Source organism: Strix aluco, chromosome 1, assembly GCF_031877795.1.
Source record: "Strix aluco isolate bStrAlu1 chromosome 1, bStrAlu1.hap1, whole genome shotgun sequence".
NCBI lineage: Eukaryota > Metazoa > Chordata > Aves > Strigiformes > Strigidae > Strix > Strix aluco.
Window position 1 is genome coordinate 171,694,326 of NC_133931.1, and position 16,459 is coordinate 171,710,784.

General features: G+C 42.3%; 1 protein-coding gene across 6 annotated transcripts in view; it reads left to right on the forward strand.

The window, feature by feature from the left end:
* OBSCN (obscurin, cytoskeletal calmodulin and titin-interacting RhoGEF) overlaps positions 1-16,459 on the forward strand; it is a 195,739-nt gene that overhangs the window by 111,072 nt on the left and 68,208 nt on the right. For all 6 annotated transcript variants that reach the window (XM_074845565.1, XM_074845521.1, XM_074845530.1 and 3 more), the window contains 9 exons: positions 300-572; positions 4,068-4,334; positions 6,427-6,699; positions 7,365-7,637; positions 11,134-11,406; positions 12,543-13,898; positions 14,497-14,775; positions 15,138-15,216; positions 15,587-15,705. In XM_074845565.1, the coding sequence (XP_074701666.1) occupies positions 300-572; positions 4,068-4,334; positions 6,427-6,699; positions 7,365-7,637; positions 11,134-11,406; positions 12,543-13,898; positions 14,497-14,775; positions 15,138-15,216; positions 15,587-15,705 (3,192 nt within the window). The remainder of the gene's footprint in view (positions 1-299; positions 573-4,067; positions 4,335-6,426; positions 6,700-7,364; positions 7,638-11,133; positions 11,407-12,542; positions 13,899-14,496; positions 14,776-15,137; positions 15,217-15,586; positions 15,706-16,459) is intronic.

Sequence of the window (16,459 nt, forward strand, 5' to 3'; positions counted from 1 at the left end):
ACACACAGAAGAGCCAGTCATGACTTGGTCATGGAGTAGAGTTTCCTCCCAATGAAACAGTGTTTGCAGACATACGCACACCGCACTTGCAAGCGGCTGAAGGATGGAAGGTGGTTTCTAAATCCTTAATGAAAATTTTAGGTCCTGTTTTCCCCTGGAATTACAAGTTTCCCTTGGCATTACAAGTTTAGCTCTCCTGGAAAACTTACGCTGTTGCTTGGGCTCGTTCTGCAGGGAGCAACATGTACATGTTTATGCTTTTGTTTTCCTTTGGTACCTTCTCTTGCTCTGTTATACAGAAGAAGCAGCAGTCATAGTTTCTGGTTTAAAGAACACAGACGTCTTTGTGGGTGAGTCAGCCACGTTCACCTGCAAGCTCTCGCACCCGGGCGTGAAGAATGTGCAGTGGTGGCTCGATGGATCTCCCCTTCACAACAACTTTGTGACTGAAATCTCTGAGCAGGACGGGATGGTCCACACTTTAACCCTAAATGATGTGGCATGCCATGACTCAGGCACTGTCACCTTCAGAGCTGGGTCCCTTATATCTTCAGCTAAATTATTAGTCAAAGGTATTTCATTGCTAGAAAGAAACATATAGCCACCTCTGGACTTGCGCAGTGCACTAGTGCTTCTGCCTTCCAGGCTACCCTTACTAAATCCCTCACAATTCTGTGTTCTGCAACCCTCCACTTCTGCAAGTCACCCATACTCACGCCAGAAGTCTTATAGGTACAACCACATCGATTTTTCCAGTGGCTCAGGTGAGAAAGGGTTGCAGGGTCAGGGCTGCTGCTTTCACCTGACGTTTAAGTAGAGTTGAACATAAACCACTGTGGTAGCATCTGGGTTTTTTTATCCCTCCTTCAAGTGTTTTTGTAGCGTCACAAAATATAATGTAGCTGGAAATTCACGGAATTACCACTGTGCTGCTTCATAGCTAGGCTACTGGCGCTGACTGAGCTCAGTATGTTCCCAAGACTTTGGGCTGTTATATTGATGGCTCCAGAGCTCTTCCTGGAAACCAAAGGGTATATGACATTGCAGTAACACAGTGACAAAATGGAGTGTCGTTTGTTGACTGCCAGAATAGCAATGGCCATCACTGCACAAGCAAAGCTTTCTGGTCTGTTGAATAAATATTTTTCTCATTTGGTAAGGGTAGCCAGAAGCTGCAAATAACACTGAGCTCCAGACTTGACAAAGCAAGTTCCTTCACATCCAGTCCTTTTATAGCCATTGGGAAAAGTTGTTGTTTTTCAGACAAAAGTAACTTATTCCTTGCTGGGAAAAGGTATTTGTATATAAGGAGAAATAAAGGGTTAAGAGTTCTGTATGAAAATCTACCCCCATGATATAGCTGTCTACCATAACAGGAATGATCCACAAAATGGAATGGTAGTCAGTGGTTGATGTCTCTTTCTCTGATAATGTGTCCCTTGTACATTCAGAAAATTTAACTCCCTGCAAAGATAAAACGCCAAATCACTTCTTCCTAATATCAGAATGATGCAGCAACAACTTCGTGTGCAAACCCCACAAATCCCATGTCCATTTGTATCAGTTTTGAGTTTCATATTTTCAGAGACAGAACCTGGTTTTGAGCTCTCTAAGGCCTAAAACATAAAGTTAAAATAAATGCATCATTAGGTATTCCACTCACTCAAATAAAGAGCTCCTGAGAAGTTTTGATTTCACAGAATCACAGCATTGTTCATGTTGGAAGGGACCGCTGGAGATCACATACGTATATGGATATTTTGTGCTTCCATTAAGACAAGATTTCTTTAATGTGAACCTGAATCACAGTAGTATAATTGGATTAGGATGAGAAAAGTATTTAAACCCCACCCCAGTTACACCGTACTCAATAACACTCAATTGAATAGGAAAGTAAAACACTAGTAAAATTCTAACTGTACTTGTATTAACAGCCAATTTTGTACACTCTATTTTGTACAGAAATTTAAAAATAGACCTGTCTTCAAACTAGGTGTATTTCAGTCTATCTAGCTATCCATGGCTTGTTCTTCATCAAGGAACAAGTTGTCTTTCTCTCTGTTCCACGTGCCCCATTCTCCTGGTGTAAGGCATGCTTGTAACTGGGTATATACAATAAGTGAGATCTCATGAAAGCTTTTCTTGTTGGGCCTTCACAATATCATTTCCCAAGAACTACATTCCTTCAGTGGCCCAGCATGACGATATCTTCACATATGGTCAGGGGGGAATCAGAAAAGGTTGAAGGAGCTGCCGCCTTCTTCTGACCTCCTTGGGCAGGGTGAGAATTACAGGCCCCAGGGTACATGTTGGCTCCTAAATCTCAAGGAGCTTTCTGCCATTCTGCATGGTGTGAATAGGGTCACCAAGGTCTTTGGCTAGCAGTGGCAAAGAGCAATGGGCCAGTGGAACCAGGACACCTTCCTTCTCCAAGACCACAGGTGACATTTGCTGTGAAGAGCACATGTCTGCATCTTATAGAGGGGGACAGCAGTGTACTCCCCGTCTGCAAAGATACCTTCTTGCTTCTTCAGTCCTGGTGTAACCAAAACATCTCCATGATCTGCCATTGATACCTCCTCTCCATAAACACACATGCAGACACACGGAGTGGTAGAGGGAGCCGAAGGGACCAGGATCAAGCCTTGCACCAACTTTCCCAAAAACATTTGCAAAACTATCTTTGCTTCCCAAGGTCTGCCACTAGCATCCCAAATCCTCAACCTGATGCACCAGTTTCAAGAGGAGCATTCCAGACAAAGGTCCAGTGTAGTTTATTTTGGCTGACTTGTGTTCAGAACAACTGTTTGAAAGATACGGAGCTATATCATCTTTCACTGACTGTCATCTTTTTATGTCCTATTGTAGCCATGTTGTAGAGAGACTTCCATTTTCAGACTTCATAGAGATTTTTCTTTTCAGCATATATATTGCAGTTGTATGAAGTTGTCCCAGGAGGGATTCCTTGGCTGCTTTGGAAGCTCACCATATTCTGAGGTTAGATATATCTACTGTGCTCTGCAGCTGCCTCCTGAGAAACAAGACTAGTATTTAAAAAAAAAAAGACTGGATGCTTAGAAGCAGTTTCATGGATCTCGCCTTCTTCAGAGGAGCTGTGTATCCAGCTGCTCCCAGCATCTTATGGGCTCTCAATCTGAAATTGAAGTGGTTCATGCTGCATCTATAGATCAGCTACTGTAAAGAAAACCATATAATTTTCCCCCCAACTATGTCTCTGCTGCAGAGGAACACATGGTTAATCAAAACAAGTACTTGTGTCTGGTGAAGTGCCCTTTTTTGCTACAGTTGTCCTGGAGCTTTGCTCCTTGTGCTGCCAATGACTCCTGACATATAGCCATCAGAATCACAGGATGGATTGGATTGGAAGGAATTTTAAAGATCATCCAGTTCCATCCCCCCGACACCTTCCACTAGACCAGGTTGCTCAAAGCCCCATCCAGCCTGGCCTTGAACACTGCCAGTGATGGAGCAGGAATGAATATTTGCATTTGAGTATTGCATTTCTTTCCAATGAATGGTCTCAGTTTGTTCATAGAAGGAGCTTCCAGTAGAGTTTGTGGCGTTTTCGTACTGCTATGTGATGTTGAGTGTTACAGGGAACCACTCACGGCAGTCCATCCATTGCGCTCCTCCATCCCAGACCTGCGCTCCTGCCACGTTCTGGAAGCAGAAGTGTTTCACATCCAGTGCTTCCTAGTCTAGATGGTCTCAGCCATGCTGGGAGGAAAACTAAGCCTGGAGGGAATCCCAGCAGATGTTCTGCACAGAAGTTCATATCCAGGACTGTTAAAGCACAATCCTTAATTGCTGGTGGCCCATTTTCCAGTGTGATAGTTATATTCTAATGTACCAGTTTTGCTTCAATCCTGCGTGATGCTGACACAAGCACAGACTAAACTGCTAATCCCTGGCGTGCCCAGTCAGCTCCCTGCTTGCACTGTCACTCTGCTTGTTCCCCACAGGCTTTCTGCTTGTCAAAAATCTCTAAGTTGCAATTTTCATGAGGATCCACTAATGCATGTCCTTCCTGACGTGTTGGTTAACAGATCCAACCATTGAAGTGGTCAGTCCCATGCAGGATATAACTGTTGATGAAGATGGCACAGCAGAGTTCATATGCCAATATTCTAGGCCAGTACACGCCATATGGAAGAAAAATGATCAGGAAATACATGCAGATGGGCAGCGAGTGATTATCGATCAGGACTGGAATGTAAGCATGCTAAAAATTAAACCTACGGTACCAGAAGACACTGGCATCTATTCTTGTGAAGCTGAAGGCACTAAAGTGATGGCTGCACTTGATGTTCAAGGTGAGGTCTTCCAGCCAAAGAGGAAGACTATCATGGGTTCCAAATAAAAGAGGTGGAAAAATCATGGCAGCACCTCACAATAAGTGACACATCAGATACCCGCACTTTGGTACTGATAGCAGTGAGCTACTGTTGGTTTGACAGTGGTACCATTTGGTACTGCTAACGATGATAAAGTAGTTGGGAATTAATGGGAATTGAATATGAAGCTGCAGCATTTCACTGGAGCTTAGTTCTAATTAACACTCACTTATTACACCTCTTACATATCATACTTCTTCTACAATGAACTGCAACATCAATGCAATGGGATGTGTCCTGCTGAACTACTATAAAATCACAGGTGTAATGTTGGTCCAAAGGAATAATGAGAACTTTTTGCTGTTACAGAGTGCTTTTTGCACACAGTGTGCCTTACAAACAGTAGTTAATGGATAGCGTGAAATTTCATTTTATTTTCAGCTAAACTAAGATTGCTTGGTATTTTACTTATTTCTAATACTGATCACTCAGGAATTACCTTCTCATTTGTCATCAGCATTTGCAAGGGCCCTGAGAAACAGCAAGTAAAGAAATTAACAATAGGTTTAGGGGTTTATATTGATGTTTCTTATTTTTTTCTGCTGTGTATGGAATTCTTGGTTTTGGTCACCATGTGAATTAGTGTGATCAGCAAGAGCAATAGTTCTGATTTGATTTCTGAATTTTCGTGTGTTGTTAGGCAACTGTACCTACTTGCCTAACCAGAGCTGAGTACAGAAGAACAGGGTGTTATTTATTATAATATTTTCTACATTGAAAAGCGCTTTCCAATTTTAGGGATTTAAAAAGATGTTAATAAACATAATCTAAAAGCATCCCAGAGGAGGTAGGATTGGCAATTGTCTGCTTTTCGTAGTTAGGGAAACCAGCACTCCAAATGTGCACAAATAAACAGCTTGGATTCATTCTAACAAAATTACACATTCTCCAAGGATTTACAAACCCCTCATTGTTCTCCATAAGTATGAATATTATAAATTACAGAAACTTTTTAGTAACTCATGCTCTTTTTTTTTTGCTGTTGAATAAATTGTTCAGCTGCTTTTCTTTTTTTTTTTTTTTTGCTTAGAACAGTTCCAGATAATCGTTATAGAGATTTAAAGAGGAGTGTTTCAGGATGTTGGTTTATATTATAGATCATGCTGACCATTGTATGGTATTTGTGTAAATCGTATTTACTCAACCGTGTGTTCCCACTGTTGTGAATGTAATTTGTCCATGTAACTGGTCTAGCAGAAATAATATTCACGTGCACCAGCCCACATTTAATTCTGCATTGGGCTGATTGCTTATGTAGAAATGACAACTGATGCATGACTCTGCAGTCAAATGGAGCGTGTAGATATGTGCATGTTTCTGACCACACAATTCAGCACGCACACGTGAGAAAATAAACCTAATGCATTATCACAGAGGCTTTGTAATAATTCAGAAATTTACTATTCAAAATACCGTTAATACAGATTTTAACTTCGTGTTTCCTAGAGACAGACTTGTTAACATCGATGACAGTCACTACAGCTTTGCCAGCTATAATATTCTCTCCTACTTGCTTTGCATGAAAGGCAGTACAATTTTATAATGAGCCATCAGTGGATTCACATCTCCCCAGTTCTGTTGATAACTGTGCTGCCTGGGAGATCTGTGGGAAATCCTTCCTGCTGTGGGACAGAAGGAATCTGATTATACTTCATCTTCCTGAGCTATGCTTTCCTATCGAAAATTGGCTTGATTCATATAAACACCAACATTTTTTTCTTTATTTGTCAAAACAGCAGTTAGGTTTCTGGAGGAAGTTTAGATGAAATGCTAAAGGTCCTAGAGGTTTATCATTATTTTTCAACTATGTCACTACTAAAAGCATTTTTACATATAGTATTGTGTTAGAGCATAGTTGAAATGAATAACTAAACCTACAAGCACAGTATATCACATACACAACCTTTCCATCAGCTTTCCAGCAGTGGGAATCATCCAGTGCTCCGAGACTTGTAATATTCAAATATGCAAGGCCAAACAATTAATACTGTTCATTGTCCTTCTTTGCTAGCCAAGAACAGCATTGTCCAGGGCTTGGAGAATGTGGAAGCTGTGGAAGGAGGGGAAGCCCTCTTTGAATGCTACCTTTCCAAGCCTGAGTGCTACAACTACAACTGGCTGATTGACGATGAACCTGCCAAAACTACAGAAAACACTGAGATGGTTTACTTTGAAAATGGGCGCAGGCATCTTCTGCTGCTGAAGAACCTAACTCCCCAGGACAGCTGCAGGGTGACTTTTACGTGCAGCGATGCGGTGACCTCAGCCTTCCTGACGGTGAAAGGTAACCGAAGCAGTTGTGCATAGGGAGTCTTAAATTTCTGATTGGAAAGGGCAAATGAAGCAGGAAAATATGATGAGTAGCAGAGAGGAAAAAGTGCATTTGTTGCTTACTTCTTACCTAAATGTTCTTCCCACACAATAAATGGATGATGTTTTACAATTTCCTTTTTTTCTAGTTCTGTAGGCCATGACATGGATATAAGCAGCATCAGCTGGCAATGAGTTAGCAGCAAATGACTGTCTTACAGTTGTCATTATTCTGATGAGTTGGGTTCTGCTTATAGGTACTTCAAGGCTCTAGAGATGAAAGTTATATCAGCAACGATATTATCTCTGTATCCTTGTATTTTATGCTATTACTGGATCAGAACCCCTTACAGAGTACAAGACCAACCATCCTCAGTCATTGCATGGTATCTTCATTGCAGTTTTCTGCTACTTGGGAAAGAAAGACATTGCTGGCTTGGTTTTTGCTCCTGAAAGTTTTAGAAAGTTTCAGTCCCCAATGACACCTTCTGTTCTAGTGATATACATAACCTCCCTCTTAGTGATCTCCTTGGTCTCCGAGGCCTGTCTGTCCAGAGCTTCAACATAAATGTTGACAAAATCTCTTGCCTGTATTTGTTTCTGTAACCTAGGGGGTTGATTACCTATTTTCATCTATAGGATGGCGCCTACAGATCTTGCAGCCTCTCACAGATGTGGAAGTGTCTCTGGGAGAGAAAGCTACATTCAGCTGTGTTCTAAGTGAAGCTGTGCCAATTAATGAAGTTGCCTGGTATAGCAATGACATGGAAATCCAATCGGATGAGGACTGGGAGATACAGGCAGATGGAAGCAAATACAAACTTATTCTGAAAAAAGCCCAACTGCATCACTCTGGAGAGGTGACCTTTGCTTCCAGGGAAGCAATTGCATCAGCCAAGTTATCTGTGATAGGTAAGTGTCTGTTGTTCTAGCCCAGTGGCACTTGAAATCTCAGACTTTGGTATTGAGCTACAACTTTTAATTTTCTAATCTTTGTGACGATTCTTTTCTCTCTGCCTTGCATGTCCCAAGCTAGTGTTCTTAGTCTGAGAAGGTGCTGCTGGGCAACTTGTTCTTTGACCAGAAAGAGTTCAGCTCACCTGAAGAAAATTATATCAGGATACAGATGGTAGAGATATTCGCTAGCTTTCTTTAGCTGGAGTCTTGTGTAAAATATAACATGGAAATCAATGGAAATCAATTTACTCAGAATTCAACATCACCCTCAGCAAACATTGGGGACACAGGAGAGAGCTGAACTAGAGTGCACGTGGAAAAATTAACCAGGGCAGCAGAGAACCCTTTGAAATCTGCTAATCTACTCAAATGGAGGGCAACCAGTATTCCAGATTAATGACTTGCATATTAAAATATTCATGTGGGTGAGATCCATGAAACACACACTGTGTCCTTCAGAGATACAAGAGTTAATAGCTCTTGGAGTAATTTGCAAGTAGAGAAGATGGTAGCTGCCCAATTCCCTTGTGGGGCAGGTTAGGCCAATGACTCCCAGCACTCAAGGTCTGGCTCCTTCCCACAGTGGCATAGGTGGTTCACCCAGCAATGGTCATGCCAGTGTAACGCCAGTGATGGTTATGAGATAACTGCAAGGTGGTTTACCTGTAGACTGTAGTTGAGATGTTCAAGAGCCACTGACTGACTATCCATTCTTTAAATTATTACAGGTAATCTGTCTGTCTAATGATTTCTGAGAATTGAGAGATCTCTGATATATTCTAGTAATTTCCACAAAAAAAAAAAAAAAAGTCGTTGATGGATTTAAAACAGCGTTATCTGATTTTGGGCACCTGCATTTTAGGAACTGCAAAATACTACCCTCATGAACTCCTCCTGTTGACAGGTTCCCTGCATGAAATTTGGCTAAAAATAGAGAAAATAAGCTTTTATGCTATGTGGAAAGAAATGTTTGTGGTGCCCAGAATTAAAGAACTGGCTGTTGACCGTATTTGCCTTTAGTTTGTTGGATTGGTACATTGTGGTGGGTAATTTTCTTGGTAAATGCCTTGAACCTGAAGGCTAAAAGAATTATTTTTGTCTTCTAAGCCAAAGTGTAAATTAAGTGAGGAATATTTTCCAATGTACCAAATATGACCGTCAGTAGCCAGTGTGGTAGGACACCATGCCGTTATGTATTTATTTGTTATTGCCTGATGCTGTGACATATATAATAATTACACAGAAAGTGAGTGACTTGCTATTAAACTGCTAGAGTTACTCTGTAGTCCAATGATAACTCGATTTCCATTAAGGCCAGACCTGAAATAAATCTGATCAAAGACAAATGTACTTGAACTTTTCAGCTAAGTTCCTTGATAATACTGACAGTGTAGGGTCATCTTTATTTTGAGCTGGGTGGGACAAAGCAGCAGGAAAAATGCACAGTGATATGTGATATTAAGTATGTGAGATGACAGTTGGAAAATGAGTATTTGTCATTAGCAGTGTAGATCAGGGCAGACAAAGGAGAGCTCCATGGTGCACAGGTATGTCTCACAGTCATGGGCATTTACCTGCTCAGCTTTACAAGACAAATACTGAATCTGTTGTGCTTCCTTCTCATTGCTTGTAGAAGGCTCTTGGTTGTTTTAGTATAAAACGTTATTCCTCATGCCATACATCACGGGACCTCTGTTGTGCCTTCAGCCCACCCTGATCCACCTGAAGAACCAGAAGTTTTAAGTAAGAACAGCCACTCTGTAATTCTGTCTTGGTACAAGCCGTTGAGTGACGGCGGTTGTGACATCCTAGGCTACAATGTGGAGAGGAAAATCCCAGGTATTGGCTGGCAGTCATGCAGCAAGGGCATTATTCAAAACACGGAGTTTATGGTGGATGATCTCACCCCGGGTGAACTCTACAGATTCCGCGTCTCAGCTGTAAACAAAGTTGGGGCCAGCGAGCCAGTGCACTTCCCTCAGATGGTGCAGCTAGGTGAGAACAGAGAGATGCCCCCACGGAGGACTGTGAGCTGCTGTAGACCTTGTGTTTCGCATGGCATGCCTGCTTCACCTGTCCCAGGCATCTCCTGGAAGAGTTCACTCTGCAATGTCTTCCAGTGCTTTGCTGCCAACACAATACAGGAGAAAGAGCTTGGAAAAATTGTTCTGGGCTGCCAAGAACAAAACCTGACGCGTTGTTAGTACTCAACACTCGTTTTCTACAAAATGCATCAAGCTGTCTAGTGGCCTGCACTGCATCCGTGTGTTGTCTGGTCACCATGAGTTTCTTTTCTGGTGGAGTGAAGATGGAATGAGTCAAAATGGGCATGTTGGAATGCATTTGGGGTAACCAAGACTCTGGTACCAATGCAGTGGGTGGGCAATGTTGTCTTCTTCACCCATCTTCCTTTTTTATTATATTATTTGTGTATCTTTTTCAATAGCCCCCACAAAGAAATGCTGGAGGACACAGTTCCTTTGCTGTCTGTTGGTGAAACTTTGGAAGCTACAGAGGGATAGAGAGCCACTCCCTCAATCTTTTTTTTCTTGTAACTCTTTCTGTGATAACCAAGTGCCCAACAAATTCCTCAAAGTGAGAATAATAATTAAAAATCCTCTTTTGCTTAAGGCTCAGACACACAATGGTGTTTTTGCAACATAACAACTGTCAGTGCTGGACCCTGATAACTCTGCATATGCTGACTTTGGCTACAATAACCCCAAGGTATTTTGGGCAGTGGTCCCCTCACCCCAGTGAAATCTGCAGAGGAGCAGATCACGCTCAGGAGTGTGCTGCTTTGGGGAACGCAGCTGCGTGCTTTCCATCCCCGTCAACATCTCCACGTTTAATGCATTTGTCTTGACTTCGAGTGTCGCTGTCGTACAAACAGGATGCCACTGGCAGCCCTCCTTCCAAAGTAAAGAAGACACAAAGAATTTGTATTTTTAAGTTCTTTATGCTTTTTGAGAATTTTTACTCTTCCTAAGCATAATTTTTTTTTTTTTTTACTTTAAAGACTGGGATGAATGATGCCACTTTTAATAATCTCTTTTCTTTTAAATTGTTTTTATTGTTTCTTGTCTCACTTCAGAACTGCTTTGCTTCTAAACGTTAAGATCTAGAATCTGTAGGATTGCTTGAATACCGGTGATGGGTAAATAAACACAGGAATGTGAAAAATGCAACCACTTTTGCATGTATATATTTAAATGGAGCTGGTTTAACTGCGGGGAGAGCTTGTAAAGTTATTTTGTTATTATCTCTGGAAATGCAAACTTTGGATGCTGCCAAGTCTTTTTTTTTTTTTTTTTTCCTTTGATTGTCTACAACAGCTAAAGAATCTATAAATGAAGGATGGAATGCTTCGATATTTTATAGAGTGATTTCAGTGCCTTAAAGCCAGATTATGGTATGTTCTTTGTGTTAATTCACTTTTTTGTAATTACAGAGTCTCCAGTTACAATCACCCATCCTCTGGTGGGAGGATCAGTCTCGGAAGGGGAGGTGGCTCGCTTGGAGTGCAAATTATCGAGTGAAACTGAAGAAAGAGTGACATGGTTCAAAGGAAAAGAACAAATACAAGCTGGAGGGAGATACAAGATCCTCTCTGATGGAAAAAAGCAGATACTCATTATTCATGCATTTAAACCTGAAGATCAGGACACGTATACCTGCATGGTTTCTCCAGAAGTCAAATCTGTTGCCAGCTTGCATCTTGAAGGTACAGACAGTGCATTCCCGTGGGTATCTCCACAGCTTGGACTGGAATTAATTTTCCTTTACAAGCTGTGATAACAACCCACAAATTGTTATTTTCCTGTTTGGTGTTGCCCAGTGTGTTTCTGCGTACCTAAGAGCTTTGAGCTGCTCAGATAAGATTTTCCTGAGTCAGATATTTAAGGTGTGATACAGTTGTCTCTACATGGATTTCTGGTGCCTTTTGAGATGCTTTAGGGTATCCTGCCCAGCTTTCAGGTGCCACTTCAGAAAGTGAGGGCTCCTTTGTATGTTCTACATGGTATCCACCAGAACCCTGTCCTAGATATCCCAAATGGCTTTGGGTCATAGTGCTTAGGAAGCTGAATTGTGCCCCTACGGTGGGATTTGGTGGCCCACACACAGGCATCTAGTGCCATTGAGGCACTTCTGGATATCACCCCTGGCCTCCATCTCCTTCTCCAGAGGAACACAGAGCACTCACAGGTCCTGTGTTGTATCTGAGAGCCACATGTGGATGTCCCAGACAGCCTGGAGCATCTCAAATGACACTGGGCACTATGCAGAGGCAAGTCAGTGTGTCCCAGAGGGTGAGTCACAACATTCAGATTTAGACACATCTAAACCAAAGTATCCACAGGCAGATAGCTCCATATGAGGTGGGACACTCAGCTCCTGTTACAACCAGTGGAGATCTATTCAAGCCAGTCAGTGAAGCCCTGTCTAGCTGTAAAATAGGATGAGTCTGGAATAGCTTTCCAGGCTCCGCTGACAGTCTTAATGAGATATTCATTGACTGCAACATTCAAAAAGGGCAGAAATTTATTTACTGGGTACAAACGTACGAGGAAGAAAAAAAGAAAAAGTTGTTTGGCCGTGTTTTATGTGCATGCATAGAATCTTAGCATAGTTGAGGTTGGAAAGTACTTCTGGAGACAGCACAGTCTACCCCTGTGCTCAAAGCAGGGTCACCTAGAACAAGTTGCCCAGGACCGTGTCCACTTATATTAATTTCACATTTTGTTCTCAACAGAATGCTTAGTGGTACTTTTCTGCCCAGGCTTTAGAATAACGTTTCCCTGTGCTTTCTCAGAGCTTACTCACAGACTTTTAACAGCTTATCAATTTAATTCTCCTCAGTTCCCACAGTGACAATGCTGAAAGAGATGTCCAGGGAAGAAGCCCCTGCAAGCCAACCAGAAGAGCTGGTGGATGGCCATGTCCAGCCCAGCTTGCCCCCTGAGGCTGCTCAGGAGGGAGACCTTCACCTCCTGTGGGAAGCCCTGGCCAAGAAACGCCGGATGAGCCGGGAGCCCACCTTGGATTCCATCAGTGAGGTGCCTGAAGAGGATGAGAAGCTTCAGAAGTTGAGGAAGGAGGAAGCGGAGATGTCTCACTATTACTCAGAGGAGTACTCCACATGCGATGAGCTGGCTAGAACAGGAGAAGCAGATTTCTCTTTCACAAGCTCAGATGATGAGTCTAGAGCTGGGACTCCTTCACTGGTGAACTACCTCAAGAAAGCTGGGAAGACAAGTGTCAGTGTTACTAGCAAGGCTCAGTCCACCTCCACAGGCAAATTATGGAAACAGTGGGAGAAATCCAGTGTGGAGACTGTTGTGGCTGCCCCAGCTGCTAAACCAGCTGAACCAGAAATAACAGATTTAGATGACCCTTCCATGAACAAGGCCGCTGTGAAGATCCAGGCTGCTTTCAAAGGCTACAAAGTCAGGAAAGAGATAAAGCAACAAGAATGCCCAGTGTTTACTGAGACCTTCAAAGATTTCTCTGGTGAGCCTGGAAGCACTCTCCACCTCGAGTGTGTGGCCCACAGCAAAACTGACATGAAAGTCCGTTGGCTGAAGGATGGGGAAGAGCTTTCAGATGGTCGCTACTATCACATAGACAATTACAGTGATGGGACCTGCTCTTTGATTATCACTGGTCTGGACAGCAAAGATGCAGGTAAATACACCTGTGAGGCATCCAATAAATTTGGCAAGGTTTCACACAGTGCTGAGGTGGTTGTTGGCACTCAGGAACCTCAAGTTCTTCGTAAGGAGAAGCAAGTTAAACAAAGCACTGACAGTGAGACAGAGAGCTCGTCTGGCAGTGATCTGGATGATGCTTTCCGTAAAGCAGGAAGGAGACTTCACAGACTCTTCAAGGCCAAGATCTCAACAGAGATATCTGATGTGGAGGAAGAACTCTTCGTCAGTGCAGATGAAGGGGACATAGAGGTGGTTGACCATCAGACATATCGTGAGGATGATCAGTACATCTACATCAAGTTTGAAATCTTGTCTGAGGCAAAAACTGCCGCCACTCGATTCAGAGAGATGTTTGGTGCTCTGGGAATTCCCGTGGAGATTGACATTTTGGAACAAGGCCCTAAAAAAATTGAATTGCGTATTGGGAAAGCAACACCACCCACCCATGGGAAGTTTGCACCACCAGTAGTGAGACCTCCACCACCTTTGCTGACTTCTGACACAGGTAGGTGAAGCAAACCTGTTTATTCTTTGGAAAAGACAGCTGCAGCAGGTCAGAATGTTATCTTTTCACTCACTAATAACTTCCAGAAAGCCTTTGTTTTTCATTCAGTGTAGATATTTTTCTGGAAACGTTGCACTTTTGGAAAAATTGATTGATTTTTTATTATTTTTCATTTTAAGGGAGATGAGGGACGTTAGTGATGAAGGAGGGAGTTGCAAAGTATTGACTTATCTACAAAACTCCTTTTCACAATAGAAATGTCCCCTACTACAATAATACGGCCATAAATACTATGATTATTATGCTTAAATAAATGAAACCGTTTTCAGAGCAGTCCTGATGGAGAAAAGACAAGGCAAGGAGAGGAACAGAGGCAAGGTGTAGTTTGCAGCTGTGGTATTGCAATGTTTATGGTGTTATGGAATATCTTCATAGTGTTTGTCAGGGAGTTTCTTCTTCACTGTTGTCATAGAGAAAAGATATCACTCCGCAATTAAAAAACCTAGAAACCAGAAGCCTTCAGGCACTGGGCAGCAAAGCTCTTAAAATACATCTTTTAACACAACCAAGTTTTTCCTTTCTTCTCTCCTAACTTTAGCTCCCATGTTTATGACTGAGCTCCAAAACCAAGAGGTACAAGATGGATATCCAGTCAGCTTTGACTGCATTGTCGTTGGCAAACCACTCCCCACAGTTCGCTGGTTCAAGGATGGGAAAGCTATTGAAGAAAATGACCATTACATGATCAATGAGGACCAGGAAGGATGCCATCAGCTGATCATCACAGCTGTCGTCCCCACTGACATGGGTGTTTACCGTTGCCTTGCTGAAAACAACATGGGCGTTGCTTCAACCAAGGCTGAGCTTCGAGTAGACTGTAAGTCTCAAAATCACTGTAGAAAAAACAAGGGAAGGAATCCTGCTGAGAGGTTGATAAATTTTTTTTCAAGAAAAACACCTTTTGTATTAAAAAACCTGTATGCATTGGCCACAAAATGTTTCACTTGCAAACTTCTTGGGTTCAGCTGGGTTTTGCCAACTCCAAAGCAAGGCTCAGAGCAAAGTTTTTCAGATAAACAGAGGTGTTTTCCATAATCCAGGGACATGTGGGATCCTGCTGTAGCAGCAATGTGGAATTGACCTGCCAGTCACTCAAATTAGTAGGGAAACTATAATTATAGTAAGAAAAATAGTTTCAAAGCTCAGGTTATAGAAAACACTTCCTTTTCCATTTAACAGTGACCAGCACTGACTATGAGACAGCAGCAGATGCAACAGAGACATCTTCTTACTACAGTGCCAAAGAATATATTTCAAGGTAAAATATCAAACTCTACCTCTTTCTAACTTCTGACTTGGTAAGGTCAATATGTATGTTTATGTCAAGCTTGTTTTTGCTGTATCTAGCAGAGCCAGTTTAATGTCATAAAGGAACAGCCAGACCAGCTGAGATGCAGTAACTGCAACAGCTGGACATTTATCATGCACAAGCTGGCTCTGGCTGCTTTCAGGCTAGCCTGGATATGTCTTCACGGTATCAGTCCATTACTTTTAATGTCATCTGGTGCTAAATCTGTTGTCATGATGACACAACCCACAGACTGAATTAACCTAAAATAGGTAATTCTGATGCCTAACTCTTTTCTGGTTTGGTGACTTTCTTCTTTCTAATTCTATTTGCTTCTTAGCCGAGAACAGGAGGAATCTACCACTGAGGAGGAACAATTGCCCCAGATCTTCGATGAGCTTCATGACATTCATGTGACACCTGGAGCATCATTGGCTAAATTTCACCTGAAGGTGAAAGGTGAGGGTAGCCCACAGCACTGTCAGTTGTTCCAGGTTTGCTGTCAGGTTGAAGTGCTGGACAAGGTTTTCTGATGTGCTCTTCCGCAGCTGTGACCCCAGTCTGTGTATCTTGCACCACGTTTTCACAAACCAGCTAGAACAATGTGTTCTGACTGATGAACGTTGACTGCAACAGACTCAGGCAGATTAAGTGTCTCATCCTGTGTCCATGTCTCCAGGCATAATTACAGGCATACGCTTCTGAAAACTGAGTCCTGTAATTCTCTGAGTACATAAGTTACGGAGGACCAATAAGGAATAAAAAAAAGATAGTGAGGGTGTCCTTTATTCTCTTTAATAAATTAAACAGTCCTGGACTTGTCTTGCTCTATGAGGGGGATGCTGCTATGATCTAAAACCTGCAAAAACATCCTCCTGATGTTGACTCTCTCTGGTAGGGAGAGGTAGGGATTCTCCTGTTTTATCCGCGTATAAAAATGATGAGAACTGTTTTGGCTTCAACTTTTCTCTTTGTGTACATTGCAAATCAGATCTTACCTTTCCAACCTGGAAGGCATTTGCACATGCAGCCAATATGGGCAGTGCAAGAAACTGAAGAGACAGGAAGGAACTTTAACAGATAATTAGAATTTCACGAATTTACAGGCATTCCTAATGGGGTAAATCTTTGAAACAGCATCCCGGGGCAGAGCTAAGGATTCCTTGGCTCCTGCTCAGAAGGGTCTGCCTGTTTGGAGATGCTCCCAAATCGA